This window comes from Colias philodice, chromosome 1, assembly GCF_061535455.1.
Source record: "Colias philodice isolate Cphi_HAF_F1 chromosome 1, ilColPhil1 Martin Lab GWU primary, whole genome shotgun sequence".
Classification (NCBI taxonomy): domain Eukaryota; kingdom Metazoa; phylum Arthropoda; class Insecta; order Lepidoptera; family Pieridae; genus Colias; species Colias philodice.
In genome coordinates this window covers 3372152-3388852 of record NC_143086.1, presented here as the reverse complement: position 1 = coordinate 3388852, position 16701 = coordinate 3372152, and the positions used below count along the sequence as shown (strand labels likewise).

The window sequence follows — 16701 nt, the reverse complement described above, 5'->3', positions numbered from 1 at the left end:
ACTTTGTTTACTAATTGCGAAAAGCATGAAGTTTTCCTTAGATTATAATATAAAAAAATATTAAAAAAAAATTTAATTTACAACCCTGTTACTCATGAACGCTGACATGTATTAACTTGATATTCATACCAAAAACTCAAGTCTAAAATACCTTTACGCTATAATAAAATCAAACTTCTATGTCAACGAATCAGAAGATACAGCCGTAAATGCCGAAAAATTTCGCAAATTTCGACATTCGCAAGGGAATCAAAACTCAAAACCTACAGGGTACTTTCCGTAAACTCAGAATCTTGAAATTCGGTACAAAGCAACATCTTATAGTACAGATACAGGAATAATTGCAAAAAATATATATTTTTCAAGTTTGTCTGCCTGTGAAGACCCTTCACAGGCAGACAAACTTGAAAAGGAATCAAAACCTACAGGGTATTTCCCGTGAACACAGAATCTTGATATTTAATCTTTATTTAATAGAAACTTACGTCTTATAGCACTGATAAAGAGAAAATCGCAAAAAGCATAAATTTAATATTAAAACCTATAAAAATGTTTGTACGGAACTCTTGGTTCGCCAATCCGACTCGCACTTGACCATTTTTTTTAAATCTACGTATCAATTAAATTACCAAAATATAGCTTTTGAAAATTGACCACGTCTATGTGACCCCCCCCTGGCACTAAAGCTGGATCCGCCCTTGCCCGCAGAACCGATGGCCGTTGGGGCAGAAAGGTTCTCGAATGGAGACCACGTACTGGACGACGGAGCGTGGGACGTCCACCCACAAGATGGACAGACGACCTGGTCCGAGTGGCAGGGAGCCGCTGGATGCAGGCCGCCAGTGACCGGGCGTGGTGGAAAACCCTGAGGGAGGCCTTTGTCCAGCAGTGGACGTCCCACGGCTGACACGAAGCCCAGAAAAGGTACTTTAAACCGAGGTGTCCTTATACTGTCAGGTTGGTCTTCATTCACAGACAGGACATGAAAATCACAAAACATTGAAGTATTTTCTTATATAAATTTAAAGAATAGAAGAATTCGAACCCGCGTCCTTCATGACAATCCGGAGCGGACGCCTCACCAAATCAGCCACCCGCGATCCCGCCAGAGCAATCGAATTTATTCTGTCTTTTGAGTTTTGTTTGTTGGTCATGGTCCCTTTGAACACACTTAAAAATGACTCGTCAAAACAAGTTAAGATAATAAGCCCGAACACAAGGCAACAGTTGTAAATCGTTGTTTATCAGTTTTTTCAACTTCATAAGTAGGTACTATGTTATTACTTGCTCTGTGTTCATGAGTAAAAAAGTATAACTACTTATATTTATAATGTAAAAAAGTGAGAGAGTTTTCTTGTCTGCTTGTTTTTTTTAAGCTATTGCATAGCTTCTATCGCGGGCCTTGAGCGCGGGGACCGAATCGAGAAATTCCGTAACGAAAAAACCTCACGCTCCCCACTCCGACGGGCTCGGAGGTGTGGCTTGAAGGCATGCTATGCAATAGCTTTACCGCGGCAGTCCCCGAGTGCCACACGTCTTTTTTTTATTTTAGAGTGCCCGTATATCGATAACTATAATTTTTCGAAATAATTCAGATTTTTTTTGGTCTTTAACCTATTGATTTTACTGAGACTACTGAAAATCACGACAAACATTCACTAAATAGTACATAATATGCTATTAGAAGTTGGGATTCTACATTACATCTTTTATACTATCACTAGCGATAGTTGCGCTCAAAATATATTATAATAAATCTAATAAATTTCTTAACAAATCATTGTTAGGTCTGCTTAAATCATAATAACGCTTTTAAAATTGATATCGATACCCAAAAGAAAGAAATAAAATTTATTTCTATTTTAAGCGAACTTCCACAGATAAGTATTAAATACTGCGTCATAATTCCAATAGCCTCGAATCAGAGTCTGAATTTTATATGCGCGAGTCAGTGTTGCCTTGACGACATTTTGCGCAGAGCGGGATATTAAAACTTTAAAATTAATTTAAAGTAATATAATAGTGACAAAAATTAGTTATTCATGACTGGAATAAGTAATTTTCATACGGTAAGTAAACAATAAAAAAGGGGAAATTGTAAAAAAAAATATGGCTAATGGAATTTCATTAATAATGTAGAATTTAATACCGATTCAAAAATAAAAGTACGAAATTTTTGCGAAAAAACTTTATGTGTTTAAACAGGTAACAACCGACAAATGTAAAATTAATTCATATATTATGGCTTTGACTCAATTATTGTTATCAGCATACTTTAAATTTAAAGAGTCATTGATATTTTATTAGAATGACACAAATTGGAGTAGGAACTTAGTTTTTTAAACCATAAGAAATGAAATAGATTATTTGATCGATTGTTGCTACTTGTGGTCATTTCTTAGTACTAGCGATAGTGTTTATCTAACCAACTTCAACCAAAATGCCTTCATACTTTGTAAAGTTTTAGTATGTTTTTTATAAGTTAACAATTAGTAAACAACTTGCCTTATACAACTTAGATTTTATTTCTGGCAATGCAAACGACAGTGTAGGAGCGAGATAGATTGTTTCCGTGATCAGTCACATAAAATCATTTTGTTAGACGTTTTATGTTCGATGTTGTAATAGAGACGTTTGTAATTTTTGTTCTTTATATGGAAAACGTAGTATTTTACGCTAAATATATGTATTCGTCGTGGTATTATAGAATATAGCGAACTCTGGGGTGATGGAGTCGCCGCCTTCCTTTTCGACTCACTCCGAAGCGCCTCCGTTGAGTGAAGACAGTGGCTTGCTTATTACTAGTGGCTCATTTTCTAGTGATTCCGCAAGTGGATGGCATCATATCGCATCTGAGGTGAGTTCCCAAACTTATAAAGTCCCTCTAGCGAATGGCTTCATTCATTACAGAAACATTTGATTATGTGAAACACGACCGTGGAGAACGAAGGTTGTTATTGTGTTTACATTCATACGCTCCACGCTATGTGTACTTATGTATTAGAAATTTGCTCTCGTACTACTCTTCTATACTTAGTATGTCTATACTCTAATTACTGCACTCTTTATAAATGTTTTGTTGGCCGTTTTATACCTTTTTGCTTTGAATTTTGCACAGCGAAGTTTTTTTTAATTGCGTAAATGATTTTAATTCACCAACGACCCCTATTCATTACACATAGTTTTAATTAATTACTTATGTATGTGTATGTAACTTTTTATAATATTTATACAAAGTAATGACTAAGTCAAGGTGGCTTTAAGATGTTGCATAAGTTTATAAAAGTATACAAGTGACTGATCATATTTATGAAATAAAAAACTAAAAACAATCACTGAGAATTCATAAACATTGCATTATACTATCAACAGGATAAATAATTAATATTTAAGCTATGTCTAAACATATTTTTTAGGTGTATAAAATAAAATTTACTCTGTTTTGTAATTTTTTCATGCTAAAACATAGAACACATTATTTTTACCATAGGCATAGCAGCCTAAATTTTTCAATTGAAATGATTTAGTAGTCTTATAAAAAACTTATATTTAAGATATAATTTTCTAGTTTGAAAACTTCAAATTGTTAATCATGTTTTAAAACTTTAACAACATTTTAATTCACACAAATAATCATATTTTTTTTTTATTTTTGATTTTGATTTCTCTTACCACATTTCTGTTTGAATATTGACATATTCAATCATTCATGAAGTATTTATGTTTACAAAACATTGCATTACATAAATATTAATATGAAATTATTATGCTTCTGTTTATTTGTGTAGTATTTGTATGACTCAATGTGTGCTCTGCTATCCTCAATGTTATTAGATTATTAAATTGTTTCATTTGCTAAATGAATATACCATTTCATTTAATATCATTTGGTATCCATTTCTGCTCATTTCAATGTGTTATGTATACAACTTTTTAACTATTTCAATTCCTATTTTAAATATAATTATATTGCAAATAGAGTAAAGCATATTTCATGCAATGCCAATGCAATTTTTTATGTATATTTTAGCATACAAGCCGTGATGCTGTCAATCTAAATATGCTCATTACCATAAGCATGTAACTAGCTATGGGTTATGCTGATGGTCTATTACCATAATAAAAAGAGGCTATTCTCTAGTATTCCAATGTTGACTTTATTTAAATACATTTTCCATAGATGGACCATGTCCAAACCATGCTCCTCGGTCCGTGCTGAGTTCAAAATTACCCCATATGCCTTAGTCTTATAGTATAAATTGGTATTAATCCATCATTTATTAAGTTTATTATAAGTCAGTATTGTGTTAAGGGTCCAGCAATTTCGACCCTTTATCATTAATTTGACAAGCTTTCAATTGCAGTAGCGATGTACAAAATTTCTTACAATCTGTATTGTTTTTGTATGGTTACCTTGTAAAATATAATGGGTACAATTCGTTGAATAGTTATCTTGTTTAGATCTATTATAGACCTTATTGAAAAAAATACAAAGAGAAAAGGTATATTTGAAGAGGGTGATTAGGCAGATGTAACCTACAGTTGTCAAATCTGAGTCAGAATACGTCCACATCTTTATAGGGGCATAAACAAACAAGTCTTGTGCATGAATAAAGAGCATTTACTGAATAGTGGCTGACTGGTTCTGTCGAAGGATGTATGGTTATTGTCCCACACATGACAAAACTTATTTAATGCTTAATCTCTCGTCTTTTTCCCATATTTGACCGCGATTCTTTAAGGCGCAACGCTCACGTCGCATTGTATTGAGATTATCATCTATTTTTGGTATCAAAGTCGTATGATGCGCTGGTCGTAAACAAAAAAAGAAAATATAGAAATCAACCAAAGTTATTGGCAATGAGATCATTTACGCTAGATTACATTACGTGTGTAAGCTTGCCCAGGCCAAAATAATTATATTGCGGTAAAATCAAATAATCGCATCAACAGCGAAAATTCGAGGCATTTTTCGCACCTACAAAAACGATAGATGCGTAAAAAAAACGAGTAGTCGAAAATTGTTAGTCTTTATTTTCAACTAGCTTTCCGCCTTTTTTTTTTTTTTTTTTAAGTGGGGAAATCTTGCATAGATACCCACGGCCTCCGGGGAAGGGGCCGTGGGTTATGTCGGATTCCTACCGACCAAAACCCCACTGTGTTCCGTCAAGCCGCATCAACGACGGGGCCACGGGTATGGTAGAATTCTTCCGTGACAACTAGCTTTCCGCCTGCGGCTTCGCCCGCGTTTTCAAAGAAAAACCCGCATAGTTCCCGTTCCCGTGGGATTTCCGGGATAAAACCTAGCCTATGTTACTCGTGGATAATGTAGCTTTCGAATGGTGAAAGAATTTTTAAAATCGGTCCAGTAGTTTATGAGCCTATTCATTACAATCAAACAAACAAACAAACAAACAAACAAAGTTTTCCTCTTTATAATATTAGTGTAGATTTATTCCCTAGCGCTTTATCGAAATTTTACATGAAACCAGGCCAAAGAATTAAACTCAAACTCAAACATTTATTTATTCAATTAGACTTCTTCTAGAAGTACTTTTGAAACGTTATTACATATTTTTAACATTTACCACCGATTCGGAAAGCAGTATCTACGGAGAAGAACCGGCAAGAAACTTCATAGTTGCTCTTTCTAATCATGCCAGTTTTACAATTTAATTTTACAAAATACATATGTAACATCATATATTATAATATATAATATGCCAAAGAACTGTCCTGTGGTTTTTACGCGATAACCCTCCATGGGTTTTATTTATCGTCCATATATTCCGGGAGCAGTAAAGAAAAATATTCAATGCATGGCGCATTGAATATTTTTTTCAGATTCTCCTCCTTTCAGGTTCTTTTCAGAACCTATTATGTTCAGTTTAATACAAAATGTGCATTTTTCACACGAAGGTTACTGTATTTATCATGAAATTTTCTCTCATTTTATGACCCTGCATGATTTTCGAATGAACGTTCCGTTTCAAACGAACCTTTATACAAAAGTGTTGTAAAATTAAAGAAAAAGACGAATGCAGTCTAAGTGTTTCTCAAATTATAGCGTGATTAAGAAAAAAAGGAATTCACTTTTATATTTTAATTATGCTGCATGTGAGAAATATGTTCATATTAAATCCCTATATAATGCATAATATAATAAATCCAATCTTTTCAGGCTGATTTCTTGTAATACATTGTAAATATCGACGCTACGTATTAACCTACCTAATTGAAATAAAAATTAAATTCACCAACAAGACTTAATAAAATAATTTTAAAATAAATGTAGGTCTACGAAATACGAATATCTATCTTATAATAAAAAATAAAGAAGTACAGATGTATATCGGGTTAAATTGATTATTAATACGCTATAAGTGGCAATATCTTATCGAAGGACAAAGATAATATAAGATTTAAATTGCAACAAGTATGTAGTCTACCAATAAAACGTAGCTAGGTAATAACGGATATCATAGAATGTACATTTTTATTGTGTTTGCATTTACTATTTTGGAAAAACGCGCCATGAGATCCATAAAAAATCTGATTTTAACACATTTTTTTTCCAATAGAAATTATAATTTTATTAATTACATTTTCTTTACTTTATTTCTAAACTAGATTTCCGCACGCGGCTTCGCCCGCTTTTTGAAAGGAAAACCCGCATAGTTACCATTCCCGTGGGATTTCCGGGATAAAACCTATCCTATGTGTTAATCTAAGTTACCCTCTATATATGTGCTAAATTTCATTGTAATCGGTTCAGTAGAATTTGCGTGAAAGAGTAAAAACACACAAACACACATCCTCACAAACTCACATATTTTATAATATTAGTAGGATGTAGGTATCTCTATTCCAACTCTTTATCGTAATCTATAACTGCCTTCTAGAAATAAATATAGCGAATTCCCATCATGTTCTAATAATATGAGAAGGACACTGTAATTATTTAAAACATTTCCCTTCTTTTGGGAACATTGCTTAAAACTTAAAGTACAAAAGGTTTTTGAGCCAGGTACCTCCCCTGTTTATTACATGCACATTAGGTTTAAATACCTGTGTCTGTACCTATTTATCTATAGTTACTCTAGATAAACGTAAGATATTCCTAAGAGACATTCCGTTTCCAATTAAGTCAATTACGTACATTTTAGAACAATATATCTGTCTACAGGCACTTAATATTTAGTGTATGTTCCAAACATTAGTTCATATTTGAATTCGCCCCCATTCGGATACCTGTAAAAAAATCTACTAACTGAAAACTACAATCGGGACATCAATAACATGTATCTCATATTTCACGAACCACGAATGAAATCTATCTCCTCAAATAAAATGTATATTTTTATGACTTCATGTAACAATAAATAAATAAAAAATTCACGCTCAGCTGAAAATTGCGGGCGAATCAATACAAATTAAAAATACGTCAAATTGCGAATCTACCGTTAACCTTTTACCGGGAATACTCGGTGTTTGTACATAGTTTAAGTTGGAAAATCAAAAGCACACAATGCCGTCCCTCCATACAAATAACAAAACTGGTAGACGAGTAAACTAGGTATAACAGGAACCAATGAAAGCCTTTGTTGTAACACGTTTCGATTAGTCCAATCATTTCAATAGAGTTTCGATTCCAATTAACAGGCCCTAAATCAATTAATCTTATAAGCTCCGTGTGTTATGTTTGGTTACAAGTGTCTAATATGTCGAATAAACTTTCGACTTTAATGTTATACAGGTAATTATTCGCGGTACCGTTAAGTATTATGTGAGATAACGGATCAAATTTTATTAACCTGAATAAGTAAGTAGTGTTTTCTAAGTAATAGTTACTTGAACTCGAGTTAAGAAAGCGCATCTAATTGTTGAATTTTCAGAATTGTACATTTGTACCTATATCTTATCTTGTAGACATATAAGGAAGTAAAGGGTTCTATATTTGTGTACTCAATTAATGGGAGCATTCATTAATTTATTGTAAAGTACATCATCTCATATTATTTAGAGTAAAATAAATATAATAAAAAAGACGCTATGGAAAGAAAAGTGTCTAAATAATCGTCACCAATCCTTGATAAGTACGAATTAAATCTATCCATTTAATGTGGGTAAAAAAAGAGTATAGAGTCGAGAGCTACCTACATACACAATACTACACAAATATACAGGTGGATCCAATAAGAGCGTGTTGATAAAATTACACAAACAGGTTGTGATTAAGTTTACATTATAAAATGATTATTATAACCGCACAGAACACCTCACATTGTACCGGAGTTGACAGCTTCCACGCAAATTATGGTTACAGGGTTTAGCACGAATAGAGAAACAGTCGCAAGTGTGAAATGTGCTTCCTAATAAATAATAATCACAAGATTATCTACTATATAAAAATAAGTTGGTACTATATAATGTTATTTAGAGTCTAAAATATAGAGAAACAGTCGTAAGTGTGCAATGTGCTTTAGTTCTTGATAATTACAAGATTATAGTCTAAAGTAATATCCACAAGCCGCTTTTGTTTTTATAACCTACTAGCAAACCGGGCGAAATCCGTTTCGCCAACAGAGGCACCTTTTCTTTGCTATAAACCTCACGGAGCCCGAGACCTTTCCAACGAATGCAAAACCGTGGAAATCGGTTCTGAGTTATAGCGTCAGGAAGGAAAACCCGACTTATTTTTATATAGTAGATAACTTTTTTAATGTGATGAACTGAAAACTATTGAATAAATTCTATACGCTTTTCACTGTTATGTAGATTGTACAGCATTGAAAATGCTTAGTGTAAAGCTTTCAAATATCAATTGAATAAAATCGCCACCAACGCGCATTTATTTACTATAGAAAATGTATAAGCTCTTTGACGGAAAATTTTCCGAATATAATGAAATAAAAATCTATTTTCGGAATAAATCCTATTCATCATAATTATTTCGTACTTACTGTGTTTTGCGGCTTCACCCGCTTTTTCATTACTGCTACGTGTTCCTATTTGTCGTAGCCTAATGATATTTAGTAGAAGCTTATAACCACAAACCTTCCTAGATAAATTGACTATCCATCACAGACATATTTTTTATCAAACAGCTGCAGTCTTCCTGAGATAAGCACGACCAAACAAATAACCAAACTCTTCAGCTATATAATAAATAAGTAATAAAAGCATTTTAAAATTAACGATAAATCCAATGCAACGTCTCTATAAATTAATATTTGTATATTTTATAATATTTTTTAATAAAGAGAATGAATACAATTAATTCCATTTGGATAAATAATGAAACTGTGAAAGCATTCAAGCAAGTTGTTAAATAACCGAACATATTATTCCGACATAATGAAATGTATTTTATATTATTATAAAGGTATTTTCTGCTCCATAAAATGAGACGGATTTCTTGTAAATGTGAATGTTAAAATGATGAATACTTTTGCAAATTAACTGTTGGAATTTCAAGTCTCAGTGCTATTGTATGTCAAAGCCTTAGTCAAAGCTAGTTAAGTAGATCACTTTTTCTTTTGTGGAAAAATACAACAAAATATTATTTTTGCATCACAACCATCGTATGTATTAGAATTTACTTTTTGTTACATCGACCTTGCACTTCATAATGTAGGTATATTATTTTACTCTTTATTTATGTTAAAACAGTAAATTGTAAATGCTAAACTGGTTGAAAACCAAGGAGAGTATTCTATACTACGGTATAAGTAACTTCAGGAATAAATTGATTTAACTCGGTTAGACTCTTTAATTTCCTACACATACCTACTATACACAAAACCTATTCTTCCTTTTTCAATATGTATTATATTTTAAGAAAATTGCGCGAACGAAGGAGTAGATAATTTGGCGTTTTTATAAACAGAATAAAAATTCTTTAATGTTTTCATAATTTAATGTGTAGATCGGTGATTATAATCAAATTTTAATTAATATCAATATTTTTTAACGATTTTATTATCTAAATATAGGAATATTTGCATTATAAAAAAGGAAAACAATGACATTGTAATGCAAATAAGGTGCAAAATCAATCCATCGATAATTGAACTAAACACCACTTTAATACGTTATAATTAAATCAAAGTAGCCAATTTCAATGAGATAATTAAAAACTCAATCCATTGTTCATAATAATTTCCCACATTATGCTGGGGGCTTTGTATCAATAATTATAGAATATATCATTACTAGCGACCCGCCCCGGCTTCGCACGGGTGCAATGCTGATACTAAATGCACTACAGAAAAACTGTGAACGTTGTATATAAAAAAACATAGCGCCGCTCCGGCTTCGCACGGGTATAAAATATATATAGCCGGGCGGCCGGCCGGTGCAGCCGCAAACGCTACGTCCCGCAATTTTTAAATCTGTAATATATTCGAAAATATTCACTTAAATCATACGGTTTAAAGGGCCATATAGATCTATATTAAATGAACAATGTATTCAAGGTATTTAATTGGTTAAGGATTAATGCTTTATTGGTTAAAATCGCTTCGAAAATTAGCCATTATTTGTCGTAAAAAGTAAATGACAAAAAGAGTTATTGTGGGTTATCCATAAGAGATAGACATATACCACCGCGGACTTTTCTGTAGACCTTTTCAATGTGTATAATACTTAGGACATTATTTTGATAAAACTCGTAGGGTTCAGCCTGCGTTTGCAATGTAAGCGGAAAAATGTAATTTTTTACGACATCACATTAGAAACCTCAAAAATAACAGTACTTCTCCACTATTTGATGGATGTTATTATACATATAAACCTTCCTCTTGAATCACTCTATCTATTAAAAAAAACCGCATCAAAATCCGTTGCGTAGTTTCAAAGATTTAAGCGTACAAAGGGACATATAGGGACATAGGGACAGAGAAAGCGACTTTGTTTTATACTATGTAGTGATGATAGTGATTTTATAATCGGATGTGTTGAATTAGCTTTATAATGATAGTGTGTTCGCGATATCCGCTTCGGTTAAAACCCGGCTTAATAATCTGTTTTGTGGTCATATCCATTTTTCGCTGTTTATGTAGCTTCCCAAAGAACGGTATTCGTAATAACAACAATATGAAAAAACTTATAAACTTTATTAAGCGTTTATTTGCTTTTAATCAGAAATCGTAGTCACGTTTACGCTCATGTTTATCTTACTTGCATCGCTCGAAATTATGAGGAATTAAAGACGTTACTTACGCGGACTCATAGCGATTTTTTTAGTTCCGAGAAAATTTTAATTCGACATATGATGCTAAATTGGATATTTTAACCATCCAACTGTTTAGTACCTACATAAAATAATAAAACAACCCACAAGATTTGTTGCGAGAATCGCTCCTTCTAAATTCTAAATGCGAAAGCAAGAAAACCAAAACGAATCAAAAGCACACAAAAATAGGGAGTAAATTATAGAGAATTCGATATATAAGTACCTACTTATAATTGATTTTATGCTCGAATTATTCAAATATGGTCTTTCGTTTTTCTTCATTCCATATATTATAAATGTAGGTATTATTTTTACTCTGCTGTATGTTTAACCTAAGAGCATTTTAAAATTTAAATCTATTAAAATGATATGAAGTACATTTCAGCAAAAACAAATACCCAGAAGCTGAAACGTCGCTTCGTCTGAAATGATAAAGCAAATGTGTGTTTTCACTTCATCTCATAATGTAATTATCATTCGGTCGAGAGCCACAGTAACTGATATAACCGAATCCGAAACTCGATATCTCGTTACGTCGTAGTCGAGTCCCAGCTGAGCGACACTCCTGGAATCTATTACTGTTATCCATTGTATAGAGTTTAGAGCTAATATTTGCGGAGGAAAGTTCCGGCCCGTCCGTCGGTCAGGTGAAGCCTCGAAACAAACGCGTCGCTCCGCCTTCGCCCAGAAATAAACCAATCTGGCGAGCGTCGTCCACACGGTTGCGAACTAACCTGACAGCCTTAGAAAACGTAACTTCCGCTGACCACTTTGTACCTAATTTGCCTAGAAATAGATTGGCAATCTGCTCCAGCGACTTAGCGAACTCTCGCTGGTGACAGCACCAATTAATATACTTTTTTCTAGACGATGAAGTTTGAGTCAAAGAACAATTACGCGCAAAGGTTGCCGGGACGGACGGAACTTTGTGTTCGTTCAGGGGTGTTTTAATGTTGTTTTATTTCCTCTATCTGTATTAAAATAGTTTGTATCTAATTGCTTTTTATTTTAAATATCTCTGTGCATGCGTTATTCAAAATTTAATTAAAAATTGTATGATCTAACTTACAAATAATATTTGTACAAGATATTGAAATGTTGAAACTAATTTGAAATACTGTACCTATCAAAATTAAATAAAATCTTTAATCGTTTTATTAAGATATTCAATTGGTTAAAATGATATTTAAATGCCCGAAAATCGTAGTCTATCTATATGATATTTGATTATACGATTTTTGTTAAGAACAACTTTACAATAATTATAATAAGTACATAACTCATTACGCGTATATCTAACGCGCATTATCTGAATCATTTGTTTCCTGTAGGCCCTACAGGATAGGGGATTTGGATCATGGAATGGTTATGAATACCTTCATAATAATTTCCTCATCTTTCTATACGGACATTCAACGGCAAATAGTTTTATTATTTATTAAATCATTAATAAATTCAAATACATAATTTAAAAATTAAACAAAAATCCAAAAACGAATCAATAAAAATAAATATTAGGGACGAAACAGTTTGATCGTTAACGTTATCATATCGTAATTCCCATACAACCGAGGTACTTAACTGTGACCCAGTAACATACAAGCAATGGACAGATAGAGAGGACGGTCGACTGACGACGTCTCGGCCCATTCATAAAATAAACCCCGCTCCGGGCCGTTCATGTCCAATCATAAACCAATCTAAATCTGCGAGACGTCTTGCATAAAGGGATGGAACCAGGCCCTCTTAAATTCATTACTTAACGAACTGCTACGATGCGCTCTAGTAACTAGAGTCTAGTTAGTCCCAAGGCCAGTGTTAAAATTAATCATCGCACTATCGAACGTGTTTTACATCAGAGTTCATCTTTGTAGTACTTTGATTCAAAAGCAATATTTGAGAGCGAACAGTGCGCGATAACGCAGCAGGGCGTCTTGTTTATTTTGTACACGTTGCGCTTGTATAAGTTTATTAAAAAACACACACAAATCAATGCTAACGCTATACAAAAATATGGTGTCTCGGTTTTGCTGATTTTTTGTCTTTATTCGATCATGTGCCACGCGCGGATTCACCCGCAGGGCCTAAAGTCCCATCGGATAACATTTTTCATTTTCTATTGAAATAGGAAATGAAAAATACCCTTTAGGAACTGATTTTTGACAAAAAGGGTGCCTTTATCTGTGAAATCATAACAGAGAAACAAACATACGGTATTTCGCATTTTAATATTAGTATGAATGTATTTATTACCTGAAAAAATGTGGATATTAAATGAGTACAAATATGTATTTCATTAAGCTGTTACTATATAAAAATGATAACATTGAAATTTTCTTTGAACCGTCTAAAAGAGAGATTCCTGCATAGCGAGCTTCTCCCGCATTCGAGACTAATGAACTTAAAAATATCTTGAAGCAAGTGTATTCCGCTTTTCTGTTATTTATACCGCAATTTGCTTTTTAGTTGCTTTTATATATTTCCCCTGTGACTCTCGCTACAATTTGATCTTGCCGTCGATTTTTACGTAAGTATTTGCTATTTATTTTTCTAGACTTAGTCTTTTTAAATCCTTACTATACTATACTCAATTATAATAATCAACATTAAGAAGAAATAAGAAATGATTACGATACGTTACATCGCGTCTAGTCGTATTTCTTGCCATTGTTTCGTAATAAGTTACGTTGTAACTCTATATGGGCTAAGCCCATTGAAACCACATTGAAGTAATCCATCCTAAAAATCTAATAAATAAGTAAATTAGTTGTTACTGATATTTAATTTTGAGACAGTCATTATATCACATACATTCGAGTCTAATAACAAAAACTAACCTATTCTAGTAAAACTCGTTCAACCAAAGCGTTGTAACTTGTGAAAAATAAATTTTCATTACATCTGTAATAAATCGAACAAACAGTCAGCAGACTCAAATGGCCGCTCTAAAAGAACAATAAATGCCATCTCAGCGGAAACTCTGATTAAACTCATCACGGGCTCAGTTCAAACGACCAATATGTCAAGTGCACGCTCGGCGTAAAATGGATTCAGATGTTAAACCGTTGATTTTGTTCCTCTATTAGCTATTGAGACTTATCGACGTGGCATCGGAATAGAAAAGCTGTCAGAACCGCGCGTACCGTGGCCATCAGCTACCGGCCGAGCGGTTTCCACGCTTCCTGCATGTTACTGTTATCCCGGATTAGAATTTACACGTGTATAACTCGTGTGGGCCTTTGAGCGCACCGGTTGAGAATCCGATCAAAGTGGGAGGCCCTATATATTGGGGGAATTATTCGATGCAAGATAATTCTGAATAAGAGAAATAACGATAATTCCCAGAGGTGATCGTGGGTTGGTGGATGTTTATAGATTGGGCATCATTTTTTATAATAAATATTGAAATTATCATTAAACTTTCGGACACTTTCTTTGAATTCATTAAGAACCTTAAAACAATTGGATTCAGAATTTTACTTCTCAAAATTATTTAATTGTATTTCCATTAAAGAGAATACAATTTCTGGAACTGCAAGGTTCCGGAATCTGGTTGTGCAGGGTACACGAGCTTTTATTTATCAAAGGGTAGTTTTTCACGAAACAGTGTCACGTTGTATACAGTATCAATAATAATTGTACTACATGTCCAATACTTCAGCTGCCTTTGATTCGGTTCATGCCGTCCAAAGTTTCAGCTTTTCACGAATTCTCGGAGCCGCTTGTTATTGTCTCTTTCTAGCGATCGTAAATGGAATGAATATTTCGTTCATATCATACGTGTCATGTATGTTGTAAAGGGTAAGGGGAACAACGGGATTCCAGAAACATCACAATAATGATTCTGTTTTTTTTCCTATAATACCATAGCGATTGGGTTGCGCTAGGAGTGGTGAAAAATTGTCTAATTATGGAGTCTCGAATTATGATTCGATTGTTAGGGCGCTAATTACTGTTGAATTTCAAATTGATACTGATATTATGAGGCCATTGGAATTGCCGTTTAGTGGCCAATGATGCGATAACAAGTGTTCAAGGTTAACATCTTTCTCCAAGATGCAGTTCAACTTGTCTAGATGACTGTCTGCGAATAATCAAATTCCTCGTGTTGAATTTGACCCACTTCCCAGTGTTCAATTAAGCTTAAATTTGCATACATAAGTCGTGTCATAGGTAGGTGTCGAGGAGATAGCGCGAAGTAACCTTCAAGTGAACTCCGTTGCAGTAACTTCATAATAAAATGAAACAAGTTAATGTCATTCGATTTGTTACTAGTGGTCTAGCGATATTCAACGCTCGTTTATTAATTCATACTTGCCACAACATACTAACTTAATAATTCAAAGAATCCTGGGGCCGTAGTTTGTACATTAGTCGGTAATTATCGACAGACAATGCGAAAGTAACTCTGTCTGTCTGTCTGTTACTCCATCACGCCTAAACTACTGAACCAATTTTCATGAAATTTGGTATGGAGATATTTTTATACCCGAGAAAGGACATAGGCTACTTTTTATCCCGGGAAAATGACGCAATCCCGGAAATCCCACGGGAACGGGAACTATCCGGGTTTTTCTTTGGTGCGCGGGCGAAGCCGCGGGCGGAAACCTAGTATGTAATAAATAGAACATTAATTAAAAGATTGATATAAAAAAATATCAAATTTGATTAAAATTAAATTAACTGCCATGTTTTTTGTGCATAAAATTTGCTTTTTTATATGCAATTGCAATTGTAATAATGCGAAAATTAATATAACTAATTTTAATTTACTATATATTCCCTAAATCCAAGATAAATTTCTTGGAAAAAGAACACTAAATGTTTTAGGTCCATACTATAGTAACTGAAAATCGTTAGTTACCGACCGATTTCGGTCGAGATCGATGTCGACTAATGTCGAGACTACGCTTGCTGATTGCGAGGAACGTTAAAGGTCCATTTGCTTGTTATATTTATTATTAAAAGTTAATAACTGAGTAGTCCCTTGTAACGTTTGCAGGTACAGCTGACCTTTGAAATTGTACTGTAAACCTTGCGAGTACAACAACGTAATGAATCGCTGAAGCGATGCAGTGGTACAGACCGCCCGCTTCCAGGGTTTGCGTCTGATATGTTACACGCAGTAGACACATTATATGATAGCCATTTGCCGGCGTTGCGGTCCGCGGTTTCCGCAATGTCTTAAACTACTAATTGGCGCTGTTACGCTCGGTATCAATGGAGATGTAAGCCAGAGATAGTTGTGCTTTGTTCATATTTAGATGAACATATCCCAGAGTTTGAAGCACTCATTTACGTATACACGTTCGGAAGGAAAATTTGTTTTAATACTATTCGTCTCGACAATTATCGCAAATGTAGAAACGTAGAGGGTCATCTCTTAATTTGAAATGTGCTCGGTAATTCTCTGTAAAATAAACGTTTGAAAACTTTGATGAGCAAAACTTTGCCCTCTGAACAAA

General features: G+C 33.7%; 1 protein-coding gene across 3 annotated transcripts in view; it reads left to right on the top strand.

The window, feature by feature from the left end:
• Positions 1-2566: 2566 nt before the first annotated feature.
• Positions 2567-16701, top strand: part of LOC149491057 (uncharacterized) — a 90604-nt gene continuing 76469 nt past the window's right edge. For 2 of the 3 annotated variants that reach the window (XR_016315680.1, XM_089695818.1), the window contains exon 1: positions 2568-2857. Coding sequence is in view for 2 of the 3 variants with exons in the window: in XM_089695818.1 (XP_089551944.1) it covers positions 2729-2857 (129 nt within the window). In the remaining variant the exon portion in view is untranslated. Of the gene's footprint in view, positions 2858-16701 lie in introns of all 3 variants that reach the window. The other variant, XM_089695825.1, reaches the window with a different exon arrangement.